At 45.2% G+C, this 12,919-nt stretch overlaps 1 protein-coding gene across 1 annotated transcript in view; it reads left to right on the top strand.

Annotated features, from left to right (window-relative positions):
- The window catches only part of FHIP1A (FHF complex subunit HOOK interacting protein 1A), a 109,504-nt gene that overhangs the window by 26,516 nt on the left and 70,069 nt on the right, over positions 1 to 12,919 (top strand). The window contains exons 3-4 of the mRNA XM_075544801.1: positions 7,880 to 8,038; positions 10,112 to 10,198. Of these exons, the coding sequence (XP_075400916.1) occupies positions 7,880 to 8,038; positions 10,112 to 10,198 (246 nt within the window). The remainder of the gene's footprint in view (positions 1 to 7,879; positions 8,039 to 10,111; positions 10,199 to 12,919) is intronic.

Raw genomic sequence — 12,919 nt, 5'->3', positions numbered from 1 at the left:
ATTTTCACCGATTTCCCTGAGCCATTGCTTTCGTAAATGTGTTTCCAACACTGTACTGTTCATTAACCTTGGAGGGAAAACAACATCTCCAGCTGACGTTACTTGCCAAAATGGAACCCCGAGCTTTGCTGTGTTAAGTTGCCCCTCAGGATAGATCCCATAATCTCATTTGTACCCAGTTTTCCTTAATTACACCTGACAACATAATTCAAAAAAAGACCCCCTTATGTTGAAGATAAAAGCATCCGACTAAGGCCCACAATTGACAAAAAGCTTTCTCCAATTAGTATGATTGTCAAAGTGTATTAACATCAGTCAGGCTTTGGTAGAGGAATGACTCTTTCAGGAACCCGGACCGTGATGGGAACTTTTGCAGGAGTCAATGAGAAGAACTTGCTGGTTTGGCCTCCCCTTATCTCAAGTTGTGCTTTCCCAGGAAAAGAAGGCTGCTTCAGGGAACAGTATGCGGCCAGCAATGGTTGAAGCCTCTCTGTATCTATCATGTCTTTTGATGTTTGTTTGTTTTGTTTTTTTTAAACCAAGTATTTGATAGTTAAACCCTTGGCTTTCATTGCGTATCAGCAAAAGTAGAAAACAGATCCATAAATCAAGAAATGCAAATGAAAATAAGCGACATTTAGATCCACAGCCACAAGTAGAATGTTATTTATCCCATATCCAAAATTTATGAGGCTTTTTATTTTGGCAGGTTGTATCAAATGGTCCCTACCAGGTGTTTTGCTGCTAGCTTCAGACTAAAGCCATCTGCTAAAAGACTTTGCATTTTGCTAAAATTAACTGGTGCCATTCTCTGTTTAAAGTTAAGGACCGGTGTTCCCTGGCGTGTTCAGTGCTCTCGCTCCTGGTCCCTCTTTCCGCCCCTGGAAATATTACTGGTGTGACCCATTCTGCTAACTGTGGTAAGATGGGATTTCTAGAGAACTAAAACCAGAGACATTCATATATGTATAAGGAGGAAATTGATAGCAAGACAGAGCTTTATATCAAGGAAAGAACCCAGCCCAGTCCAACTCAAGTCCATGGGTCATATGCTAGCCCAAGGCCCTTCCTGGCTCACGCAGGTTCCGGTCAAGGATGGAGCGAAGCAGGGAGGTGACAGGCTAGTGGGTGCAGAATCACGTGGATCCAAGGTGGGTAGGAACACGGTGGGGCGCCAACAGGGCTCAGGCTCTGCAGGCACATGGGCCTCCGACCCCAGAAACCAGATGCAGGATCCAAGCAAGTAGGAGAGAGAAGAGGGCCAAGCGAGAGAGGCCGCTTCTCCACAGGGGCCTCCTGGAAATAGGGCACCCCCCCAAGGAGGCAGCATCAGGTTGTGTCCTGACTGAGAGGTTGCACTCTACCCCCCCTCCCCCCCAGTGTCCCCAGGTTGACCCAAAGCCGGACTCGCACCCTTACCTGTTTACATGCTGCATCGTTATTGTCATGTACTGCTCTGACAACTCCTCGAGGCACCGCAACTCAGAGAACGCCAGTCACTGGCCTGCCAAGGGCAGTCTGAAAGATAAATGAGCAATATTGAGTTAACACCCAACCTGCTGGGAATAAAGGAGTCTGAGAACGACAGAGAGTTCAATGGTTGGAGCTTTGAGTCTACCCGGAGGTTCCTATGGAGGAAGCCTTGGCTACCTATTAAGAAATCCAGCCACCGAAGTCCCTGACGCGCACAGTTCTACTTCGACACCCGTGGGGACACCATGAGCCGGAACTCACTCAGCGGCAGCTGGCTGAAGGACAGCTATAATGTGTTGTGCTCACTCTTCTTTTTTTTGGGGGGGGGGGTCAATATCAATAAAAGGCTAACATGGTGACTGGACATTTGACTTGCAGTAGTGGTTAGTGGTTAGTAGTGGTCCTGTACCACCCCATCATTGGTTGTGGGTCAGACCCATTGTGATCCCATTAGCCAATTGCCAGGACTTTCTTCCTAGCCCATCTTCATCTGAAAGCTGGGATGAAAACCTGTGCAGCATCCTAGCGCCCCCCTGACAGGGTGCGGCTATACAGGAGGCAGGAAACCACAGGCAGGCCACAGCACCCTCTGATTTCAAATTAGCTGCTGCATATGCAGATCCATGCTTCCTCATCGCTTCTCGAGTAGTTTTTGGTTAGAAACTGAACTTTGAAAGGAAATAGCTCATGCTATTAAATTGTTGATTTTGGGAAAAAATGAACTGCAAACCTGCTATTGCCTTTTGAGATTAAACAGGGTAAAATGACAGATTGAGCTGAAATCTACAGAACTGAGTTACTTTCTGGCCAGATATCCAAGAAAGTGTGACTTTTAGTATATTTATGGATGTCATTGGGAAAGGAAAGTGTTAGGAGCTGCGCTAGGCCAGAACTTGAGCCTGAGGTTCTATTTCAGTCAGCTTCAGTCTGTGAAGTTGGACCACGTGCTCAGTATGTTGGGTCTGTCCACTGATGTGCCCTTGGAGCGCGGAGAGAAAGGGTTTATTGTGAGAGGGGCTTCATTGATTTCAGTTACGAGGCTCTTTGAAGCTTTTCCTAATGCTCTACTTGGAATTTGTGAGCCTTTACATAAAGGTACATTTAATTTTAGAGCTCAGTGATAGTTATGCTCAACTTGAGATATTTAATTGCCAAGGAACGTGATTTCACTCTACTGCTTTATCCTAGGGAAGAAAGAACACAGCCCTCCCCCATCCCCGGCCCTCTTTCTACTTCCAATGTACCTCTTTTCCTTAAGGTGTGTTTTTAATTTTCCAAGTAGTTTCGGTAGGGTCTTAACGTTTGAGGAGTGTTGTTGTAAAGAAGCTTACATTTAGTTTTTCTCTTGAGGAATACAAATTTTTAAAAGAATAAATGTTTATTAAGCGACTGGTAAATGCAAGAATGGTGCGGAGGCCATATCTAGCCTCTCTGGTTACAGAAGGGAGCCAAAGCCCAGTGCCACGTGGCAGAGCCGTCATAAGTCTACCCTTCATCTTTCTTTCCTGGCCTATTCAGACAGCCCCCGGCGTAGGCTTTTCCTAACGTCAGGAACAATACGTTTTAGAACGAGGGGTGTCGTTTCTAGACTGTCATGTTCAGCTATGCTGCTCTACCTTCCTTTCTTTTCCATCTGGGAATTGGGGATTTACTCCTGCTTGCTAAGTGCTGATCTCATCCTGTCCCTCTCTCGCAGACTCCCTTCGGCAGATGTCCCTGTCCTCTGCAGGGCTGCAGGGACTCGGCACCTGCCCCGCCTCACCCGCTAGCAACGAGGCCCCTCTCTCATGCCTGCTGGTCATACTCCCGTTCCTTACACGCGCCCACCCCCTTCTCACCTGCATGTCCACAGCGCCTTCTCTGTCCTCTTTCTCGCCTCGGTTACCTTATTGTCTGCTTCCCCCACCCCACCAGGTGCGACTTGCTCACTGCTAGCTCCTTCCCCAGCACTATCCTTCCACAGTACCTGCCCTCCATCTGTGTCCTAGAAACATCTATGGGCTGGATGAATGAATCCGTCCTCTGAGCAGAAGCGTGGGAGAGAGTATGTTGCAACAAGATGTAAAATCTTGCTCTCAAGACTGGGTGGCACGCCCTTTATTCCACAGAATATTTTCTTGCACGTGTCCTTCCAGTCTGAAGAAGCTTGCAGAGACCTTGTCCAGTCCCGTTTTTAGGCAGAGCCGTGGTGGGACCCCATGCCCAGCTGTCGCAGGACACCGTCCTTCCACACGGGCAGGCTTCTGTTCAGATCCTAGCCAGGCCTTTCAGAATAGTCTCCTAAAAAAAGTGAGTGTTAGGTGTGTGTTATTTTTAATTACTGTCACTGATGTATGTAATTTAAAAATTAATGTTGCTGTAATTATATTGATATACTGAATAGTTATTCCCAGCTTTTTAGTCAGACAAATTAAGCCTGTCTTTATGAATTCATCTTCAAAGCCTTAAAGTGTTAAGGAATCAGGAGTATGCAGAATTAAAGCCTTTGTTCTGCAGCTAATTTAGCATGAGTTAGCAAACGTAATTGATTTCACAAATGTGGCACCAAGATTCGCTTTCTCTTCAAGGAGATCTATTGGCTTCTCTTGTCTTGCCAGAGGTTTCTAATTTATTACAGGCCCCTTACACGGGTCACATTCAGAACCGAAATGAAAGTGGCTTGTTTGCATATGGTGACAAGGAGTTAACTACTTTAAGTAGGAGACTTTCTCCTTTGGGACCACGGGTGCCCCGATCTTGAAAAAGAAATCAAGGTGCCATGTGTTTACTGCTGTATTCCCTACACCCAGGATAGTAGTTGGGTGGGAGTGGTCTCGACAGCCACCTTCAGGGCAAGGGCACAGAGTCCTGGCTGGTCCTGCTCGATCCCCACCTCATTGTTATGCCTGGGCCATGGTTGCAGCCCCTGTGGCAATCCTTGTCCCTGACGGGCTTCCTTACTGCTGCTCGACTTCACTGAACTTACCATTCCTCTCCAAGGACTGTCCCTCCAGATGGCACGTCCAGAGTGTGTGCGGTGAAGTCTCTCCATCTGCTCTTTGAAGGAGCATTCTGGCTGTACCTCTCTGAAGACAGATTGGTTCCTTCTTCCAGCAGGATTCTCCACCAGCGCTGCCATCCGACGGTGTCGATTCTGCTCTGGTTTATTAGTCGTTGTCCAGCTTTCACATGCTTATGAGGTGACGGAAGATATGAGAGCATTTCACGAAGTTTGTAGGAAATGGAATCAACATCAACTTTATTTCAGCACACGCTCCATCAAGGTCAAGACACTTTCACAATCAGTGAAACCAGCCATTTAATCCATGTGCAGAGAACCGAGGGTCTTATGAATTTTACCATGTCAGTGTCGCCTGTTTTACATTTTAACTCGAGAAAAATGGATGCCACTAAAAAGCTTTTTTTTTTATATAGACTAAGAAACCGAAAGGGCCAGAAGGAGCTGAGTTAGGACTTTTAAATAAATGCCCAATCATTTCTCATTGCCCTTGCTTGATGAGAGGCAGGGGCAGAAGTCCTGGTGGAGAAGGACTCTCCGGCTCAGTCGACAGAAGGAGAATCCAAGTCCGCACCTCAACTCTCAATCCTTCTTTACCCTGCTCGGGCCACCCCTCCCCCTATGCCATGCTGCTTCGCTGCTGGGTTTGATAACGCAGTGCAGTGGCCACACACAGCTCACAACCAATAGTCACGAGTGTGCGGTTTATTAGAGAAGCTTCCAGGTCACAAAATGTTAAGAACGAAAGTTTCTTTGGTGAACACTTCTCCTAAGCCTTGTGTCTGTCTTACCCGCACGCTCCCTCGGACTCTGCCTTGTTCTGTGGATGGGAAAGCCTGGGACTCACCTCACGGTCCTGGTGCCACTCCCTGTTCTGCCTCATGATCTCGGGCTGCCGTCACTGATATGTCACATGTGTTTCACTGGTGGCTTTTTGTCTCTTGTACTTGGTCATGTTTTCAAAAGCAAGTAGCCCCTGGAAAAGGACATCCTGCTTGGTCAGCAACCAAGGGGCACGCTCTCAGGGAGATGGATTGACGCAGTGGCGGCAACACTGAGCTCAAGCGTAGCAGTGCTGAAGATGTCAGGGGACTGGGCAGTGCTTGCTCTGTTGTCCATGGTGTCTCTTGGAGCCGAAGTCAACTAACAACAACCTTGGGTTCTTGGGCTCCCGTCTTGGATTGAGAGGTCTCTAGTCACTCTTGGGAAGTACAACCATCATCTCACACTCAGCTGATGGAATGAAGCATCCCGTCTCTTTTGGAGGCATTTGATCTCCCCCTGCATCCTCCTCTTCTTGGTTTGAGTGACTGGAGGTGCTAGTATATGTGGATCACTTCACATCGCCATCTCTAGCCCAGATCTTTTGCCCCCAGTCTCAGATCCACCCATGTAGCTAGTGGATTCCCTTCCGAGGTGTCCCACAAGCACTAATCCTGGACAACACCATTCTGCACGACACAGTTCCTTCTTCAGTTGTCAATCTTTCCCCCTCTCATTCGTGGCTCTAACAACACGGAGCTCTCGTAGTTCCTGGAAGGTATATTTCTTTCCCCTCCGAGTTCTTATGCAGTCTAGTCACTCTGTTTGGAATAGCCTTCTTTTTTCTTCTTCTGGTTAATCTCTATTTATTTTTTCGTTAACAGCTTGGACATGACATCTATAAACACAGCCCCATATATTTTTTATTGTGTGCTATGAACATTTAGCACATGATTGCAGTTGCCGCCTGGTCTCTCACTGGCCTGTGACAGCCATGAGTACTGCACTATTTCTTTGGGACCGCCCGCACTCTCACTGCCATTGAGTTGATGCCGACTCATGGTGGCCCTCGAGGACAGTGCAGAAGTGCCCATGGGTTTCCAAGGCTGTGATTGTTGGCAGGAGGAGAAAGCCCTGTCTCGCTTCTGTAGAGCAGCTGGTGTTTCAGACTGCTGATCTTGTGATCTCAGTCGAAAGCAGGCCCCCTTTGTTGGATCTACTTCAGTATATTTTCCTGAATGTTTCCATCTGTCATGGATTGAATTGTGTCAGCTCCAGAGTAAGTGTCAGCTTGACTGGACCATGATTCTCAGTGGTTAATTGTTGTATAACGACATGATGATCCCATATAAAGTAATCTCAGATGATCAGCCAGTCATTTGTAATGGGATTAGCGTGGATGTAATGCCCTTATTCAGGTTACAGCCCTGAACTGATGTAAGGGGACCTTCCCAAGGCTATTGTCTGCATCACTTTTTATCTTACATGAGCTAAAAAGAGCCCTGCCATGTTTCCTCAGACTTGGGGTTCACACAGTTTTGCAGTCACCGGCCTGTGATCTTCCTGCATTCTGCATCATTGCATGTGGCTGCCTGAGTCTGAAGGGGAGACTTCTGGACTGAGTTGGAATGGGTTGGGATATTTTCTTGATATATAGTTCTTGATATAAAGCTCTTTCTTAAACATATGTCACTGGATTTGTTTCTCTAGTCAACCCAGTGTAACACACTTGAGTTTATATTCTATAAGATAAACAAGCGGTCTGCATGAGCAATAAATTTACTCCTTTTCTATATTTCTATCTCTGTTATAAAGATACCACCCTTTTTCTAATGACCAATTTGGATAACTTGACATTGTTGAGTTCTTATCTGCCTCTACCAAATACCAAGCCCAGGTGAATTTTAGGACAGGGCATGGAGTGAGGGAGGAAATCTCACGAGCTTTGTATTGATGCTAGAGTGGTAGATGCCATGGCTCGGCCAGCTTCCAGCCACCTTATGTGAGCTGTGTCTGAACTATTTCCATCCTTACCTGACTGATCCCACCCTGCCAGTTCCTTTCCTTTCACTGAAGAGCAGGTGGGGTACTAGCTGTGCTCTTATCAACTGTAAACCTTATCATGACCTTTCCCGTGACTGACAAGGAACTCCCCATGGTTGTTTTCTCTGAGACCATATGTCTGGGCTGTCTCATGCCAGGTTTCCTTCTATAGATGGGAATATGTACTTTTCTGTATTGTGCTCATTGTCTTGTACTATAAAATATTGGTCATGAGTTTCTCCCTTCCCTGAGCTCCTTAGAGGCAGGAATCATGATTTTTTTCCTGTGTGTGTGTGTGTGTGTTCGTTCCCCTCATGCCCCCAGCATACTGGTTAGCACACCAGGCCATGTCAGTCCATGTCAACCATGTGTGTGTTTGCCCGATGCCTTAGCGCTGCTCTTTCTCTGCTGACGTTGGCCTTCCTTACTGCCTGCACCTGTTGAATCCTTCCTAGCCAACTGGTATCTTTAATACCGTGCTACTCAGAGTGCCGTCTGGGGACCAGTCAGGTCAGTGTCCCCTGGGAGCTGTTTGATGCAAGTGAAGAACTTAAATGGGAAGGAGTCCATGATGCTGTTTGTGTCTTCTTTTCCTGAATACAGGTACTTGCAACGGGACTCAGTGGTCTCTACTCTTCCCTGCCTACAAAGCTAGAAGAAAAAGGCGAAGAATGGCACTGCCTTCTGAAAGACGACTGGCTCCTCCTCCCGCCTCTCGTCCAGTTCATGAACTCCCTGGAGTTTTGTAATGCAGTTATACAGGTACCAGAGTTCAGGGTTGATTCCGACCCACCTGGAACATAAGCATTGTGAATGATTAATTCGTCTAAGCCTTCCTTTTAAACGATGCTAATGGAATATTTCAGCTTTCTCCTCCCTTATAGTCTCAGAAACCCACGAGGGCAGTTCTGCCCTGTCCTACAGGGTCACGTTGAGTCGGCATTGACTCCGTGGCAGTGAGTTTGGTTTTGGCTTTTAAGAAGACTGAATGCACTTGGGAAAGTGAGAATGTTCATTTGTAAGTTTCTAGGAAGTTTTAATGGAGAGGAAAAGTAGTGAATTGTCTTTATATATTTTTTTTAAAAAACTTCTATTTTTTGTTAATTCTATTTTGATTATCCACTTAACTATCAAAAATAAGTTCAATGTCTGACTCATTAAGTAGATATTTTTAGTCTTCTAAGTACTCTAGTTTATACCACTTTTATTTCAAGGTCTTTGCAGTCTACAAAGGAAAACACTTTATTTTGCTTAATGGTGCATACTACATAAAGAATATTGTTATCCCAATTGAATTTAGAAGAAGTTAAGCATCTTCTTAGCAACACAAATTAAATTTGCTTTGAAATTGGCCTACTTGGGTGGGGGTTGGGGTGGGGCAGAACTACTGCTGAACTCCTGTTCATATTTGGCTTCTTGATTAGATTTCTACCTTCACATTTCTTGTTACCATTTTAAATAAAATTTTATAGATAGTTAAGGCTGTGTAGTAGGTTTCCACCAAAAATTGTTTTATTTCTATGCAACATAAATATTACTTTAATTTTGGTCTTATTATGAAATCGAGTTTTCTTTATGGTGATTGCAGGATGAAAAATGTTCATTATAATCTTTTTATATCCCAAATAAAGAAATAGCTTCTGGAAGAAAATGCAAGTAAATTACTTTAGCTCCCATCTCATTTTTATTGCTAAGTCAAAGGAAGTTTTATTTATATATAAGATAAATGAATTACATTTTAAGTTATTTTTTAATATTACAATCCGTCAACATTTTCTTGCAGAAGTATGCAGAAATAAAAAAAGATGGAACTACTATTAGTTCCTCTCCAAATGTACACACAGAAAGAGATTATCAGTAATTTAAAGATCTAGTTTTTTTTCCCTAGAAATTGCTTTTTACTTTATTGTTTGACTTTACTTATTTAGTTAAGAAAGGGAAGCAGAGCAAATGGGCACAAGTAACAGCAGGGAAATTGTGTATTTCATACTGTATTTTAAAACTGAACCCACATACTTATTATTATTATTATTATCGGTTTTGGGGTATTACTTACAAAAGGTATTAAAGGGTTACCCATGCCCTTATATGTTGAAAAATTACATATCGGAAGTGTTGCAACTCTGATAATGTGTCCTGTTTCTGAACAGTATCTCTTTCTTATGAAAAGCTAGCCTTAGGGCTTCCCTCCCCGAAATAAATGACACCTGGAAAATGTGTCTTCAACATGGGAACATTCTTTTTGCTGACTAAATAAGTACATTTTATTGTTTCTTTCGGTAGTTTTACATCTATACATTGTAAACCATTAGCCACAAATTGAGACAGAAGCTAGATAAACTTTTGGGCAAAATTATAAACTGCAGTTGATTCATTTAAGTTTATGAATCCTTTTACCTGTTCCGGAGGACCCTGGTGGTGGCATGGTGGAGCACTTGACCACTAACTGAAGGAAAAGCCGGGAGTCCGCCCCAAGAAGTGGGTGCAGTCAAGAACATCCTCCTGGGCAGCTCTGCTCTTCTTCCTAAAGGGTGGCAGTGAGTCAAGAACAGAGTGTTTTTTTTTTATCAAGTGGAAACTTTAGATGACCAGTCTGTAAAAGTGTGGAAGTCACACTTCTGCTCATTCTAGCTGAGAAAGAGAAGCACACTAACCAGCCATCTGGGGTAAAAATGACAAGGCAGTTTGAAGTCTGAATTATTCTGCGGGCATTGAATATTTGGGCCAAAGCTTGGGTTTCCTTTTGAAATGCAGTGTGCCTACAGATGTGCGGCTTTAAGAAGACCTAAACATTGAACGGTTCCCTCTTTCATGATCTACCCGTGTCTCTCCCAGGTGGCTCACCCTTTGATTCGCAATCAGCTTGTCAATTACATTTACAATGGATTCTTGGTGCCCGTCTTGGCTCCTGCCCTGCATAAGGTCAGTGATTAAGTGAATGGTCACTCCCTGCCTGTGTGCTCCACAGTAATGGAAACTGGCTGGGGAAGGTGAGGAAATGGAGGTGACTTGGTGCAGGTGGATTTCCTTCTTATTCCATCCCATTTCTGAGCGATACCAAACAATATCTATAAGTAAAGTATGTTGGGATCTGTTTGAAGCCATAAAACATAACATTGTGAGTGTCAAGTAAGATAGCTAAGCTAGGATTGGCAAATAGATGGTAAGTCCTGTGTCTGCATTGGCTCATGGCTCATGGCTGTTCTCTGTTAAGTTGCCTCTGAAGCCAAGTTTGGCACGAAGAGTTGTGAGGTCTGTCGTGTAATCATGGTGAGGGGCAATGACAGTACAGGCGTCATGGGTTTGTCATTTCTTTAATAGAAGTTTTCTTGTTTTTTTTTTTTAATTGTAAGACTTTTGTGATGGTAAAAAATAAAGTGAAACTAGGTTCCGGTCCTATTGAAGATTGCTGGTCTCATTATTGCTACTCTTAATTCCTATGACACTCATTTTATGTAATTATTCAACAGATATCTTTTGCTCTGTGGGCTGTAGAGGTACCAATGTACGTAGAATTCTTATTTTTTAGTAGGCATTTCTTCACTCATAAAGAGATATGCATAGTATATGGTTCACAGAATCTTCGTGTGTCAAGTCATTGGAATCAGCAGTTCTAGTAGGGAGAGATATAAAAGTCCACCTTTATACACGCTGAAGTTCTGTTTCCATGGGCGGTCACTTCGCAGACTCCAAGAATGCCTGATTACAGCAACGGGGACCCACACATGCTGCTAAGTTTCTAGGTTCAAGCCTTAGGCCTTGATGAAACATGTTCTTCTTTGACCGTTGAGGGTCACTTTGACAATGGTGCCTTCATTTTAAAAAATCAGCAGGGTACTTGGTCCACCTAGGATTTTTGTATTGTATCTACTTTCAAGAATTGCAGCAGGAAATGAACTGTAAACATCAAAGTATTGAGATTCCCAGGACGTTTTCAGAGATCAAGTCTGAGAAATGACATCTCCCTTAGAAATTAGGGGGCCTATTTACAGAAAACACAGACTTGTGCTTGTCTTTGTATGCAAGTTGTCCTCCTGTTACCATCTTGGCGCTCTGAGGTACAGTGGGGTGTCCCATATTGAGGGCCTTAAGGTGTCCTGGTGGCACAGTAAGTTAATGAGCATCGAGCTGCTCATCACAAGTCCTATGCTTCGAACCCACCAGTTACTCTGCTGGGGCCAGATGCAGATGCCTCCTTCCAGAAAGATTTACATTTGGAACCACGGAGGAGCCGCTCTCCTCTGTCCTTCAGGCATGCCCTGAGTTGGAAGGGCCTTGAGGGTAGGGATAAGCCTGTGCACACAGGGCTGTTCTTCCTTGGAGGGCGGCAGAAGTACTACTGAGATTCTTTGGCAGTAATTTTCCACACGTCGTCTCACACATTTAGATGTTCTTCCTCATTTAGTCTCATCTTTTTCCTCATGGACCTAAGTGACATAAAGTAATGTCCCATATCATTGCTATACTAATGGTAATTATTCTAGTTGCTCGTTGTTCAGGATATTGTATATTATTTTTATCAATATGCCGCAATGTTGCAAATATGAATGATAACTACCCGCTGCCATGGAGTTGACTCCGCCGACTCCTGGTTGCCTGCTATCGGGTTCCTGAGGCCAGGAGGCTGAGCAGTGGGCGGTGCAGGAGCATTGCTGACAGTCTGGAGGGGGTTGTCGTACTTCTCGTGGTTCACGCCCATCACAAACATGGGGCATCGGCAGAGGGGCAGAGATGACCACCCTTTTGGCACCGTCCTTCAGGTGAGCCCCGGCCTTCTCCATGGTGGTGAAGACACCGGTGGACTCCACGACACACTCAGCACCGGCCTCCCCCCTCTTGATGTGGGCGGATCTCGCTCCTGGAAGATGGAGACGGCCTTCCCATTGACGACAAGCTTCCCATTCTCAGCCTTGACGGTGCCATTGAACGTGCCGTGGGTAGAATCATACTGGAACATGTAGACCATGTAGTGCAGATCAATGAAGCGGCTGATTGATGGCAACAATATCCACTTTGCCAGAATTGAAAGCAGCCCTGGTGATCAGGCGCCCAATGTGGCCGAATCCGTTCGCTTCGACCTTCACCATCGTGTCTCGGGGAGGCAGCTGGGACTACACAGCAACGGGAGAGGCATGAGGAGGAGCAGAGAGTCGATCTATTTCTTTCTTAAAAAACTTTTTTTTAAAAATTGTGGGTTGTGGGGGCTCAATCAGGATCCATCAGGACAGTGCCACGAGTTGGGCGGGGTCTGACTTGTGTGCCGCGCTCTGTTCAGGACTTGTGATTCTGAGCCCCTGCAGGGCAGTGGTCACCGCCATCACCAGGTCTTCTGGTCTCTGGATCGTGAAAGCTGTGGTTCGCAGCGTTGCTTCCTTGAGTGTCTCTTCACCCCTCTTTGCTCCAGCTGGTCCCCCGTAAGCCCTTAAAATCCCAGCCGCTAGAGGAATTAGAATGTTGTTCTTATGGACTGAGTTATGCCAGTTGATCTCCACTTGACGCCAGCTCATGCCAAGTAATGTCCAAGACTCTGCTTCTCAACCCCAAGATCAGTGCCTCATTCTCTCAAGGTGTTGGGCTGACCCCCGCCCCCCGTGCTGAACTATGTGTGGATATACTTATAGCACATATGTGCAAACACATCTG

The sequence above is a fragment of the Tenrec ecaudatus genome, chromosome 3, assembly GCF_050624435.1.
Source record: "Tenrec ecaudatus isolate mTenEca1 chromosome 3, mTenEca1.hap1, whole genome shotgun sequence".
NCBI lineage: Eukaryota > Metazoa > Chordata > Mammalia > Afrosoricida > Tenrecidae > Tenrec > Tenrec ecaudatus.
Note: the sequence above shows the minus strand (reverse complement) of the source record. Positions and strands in the feature narration are given on the sequence as shown.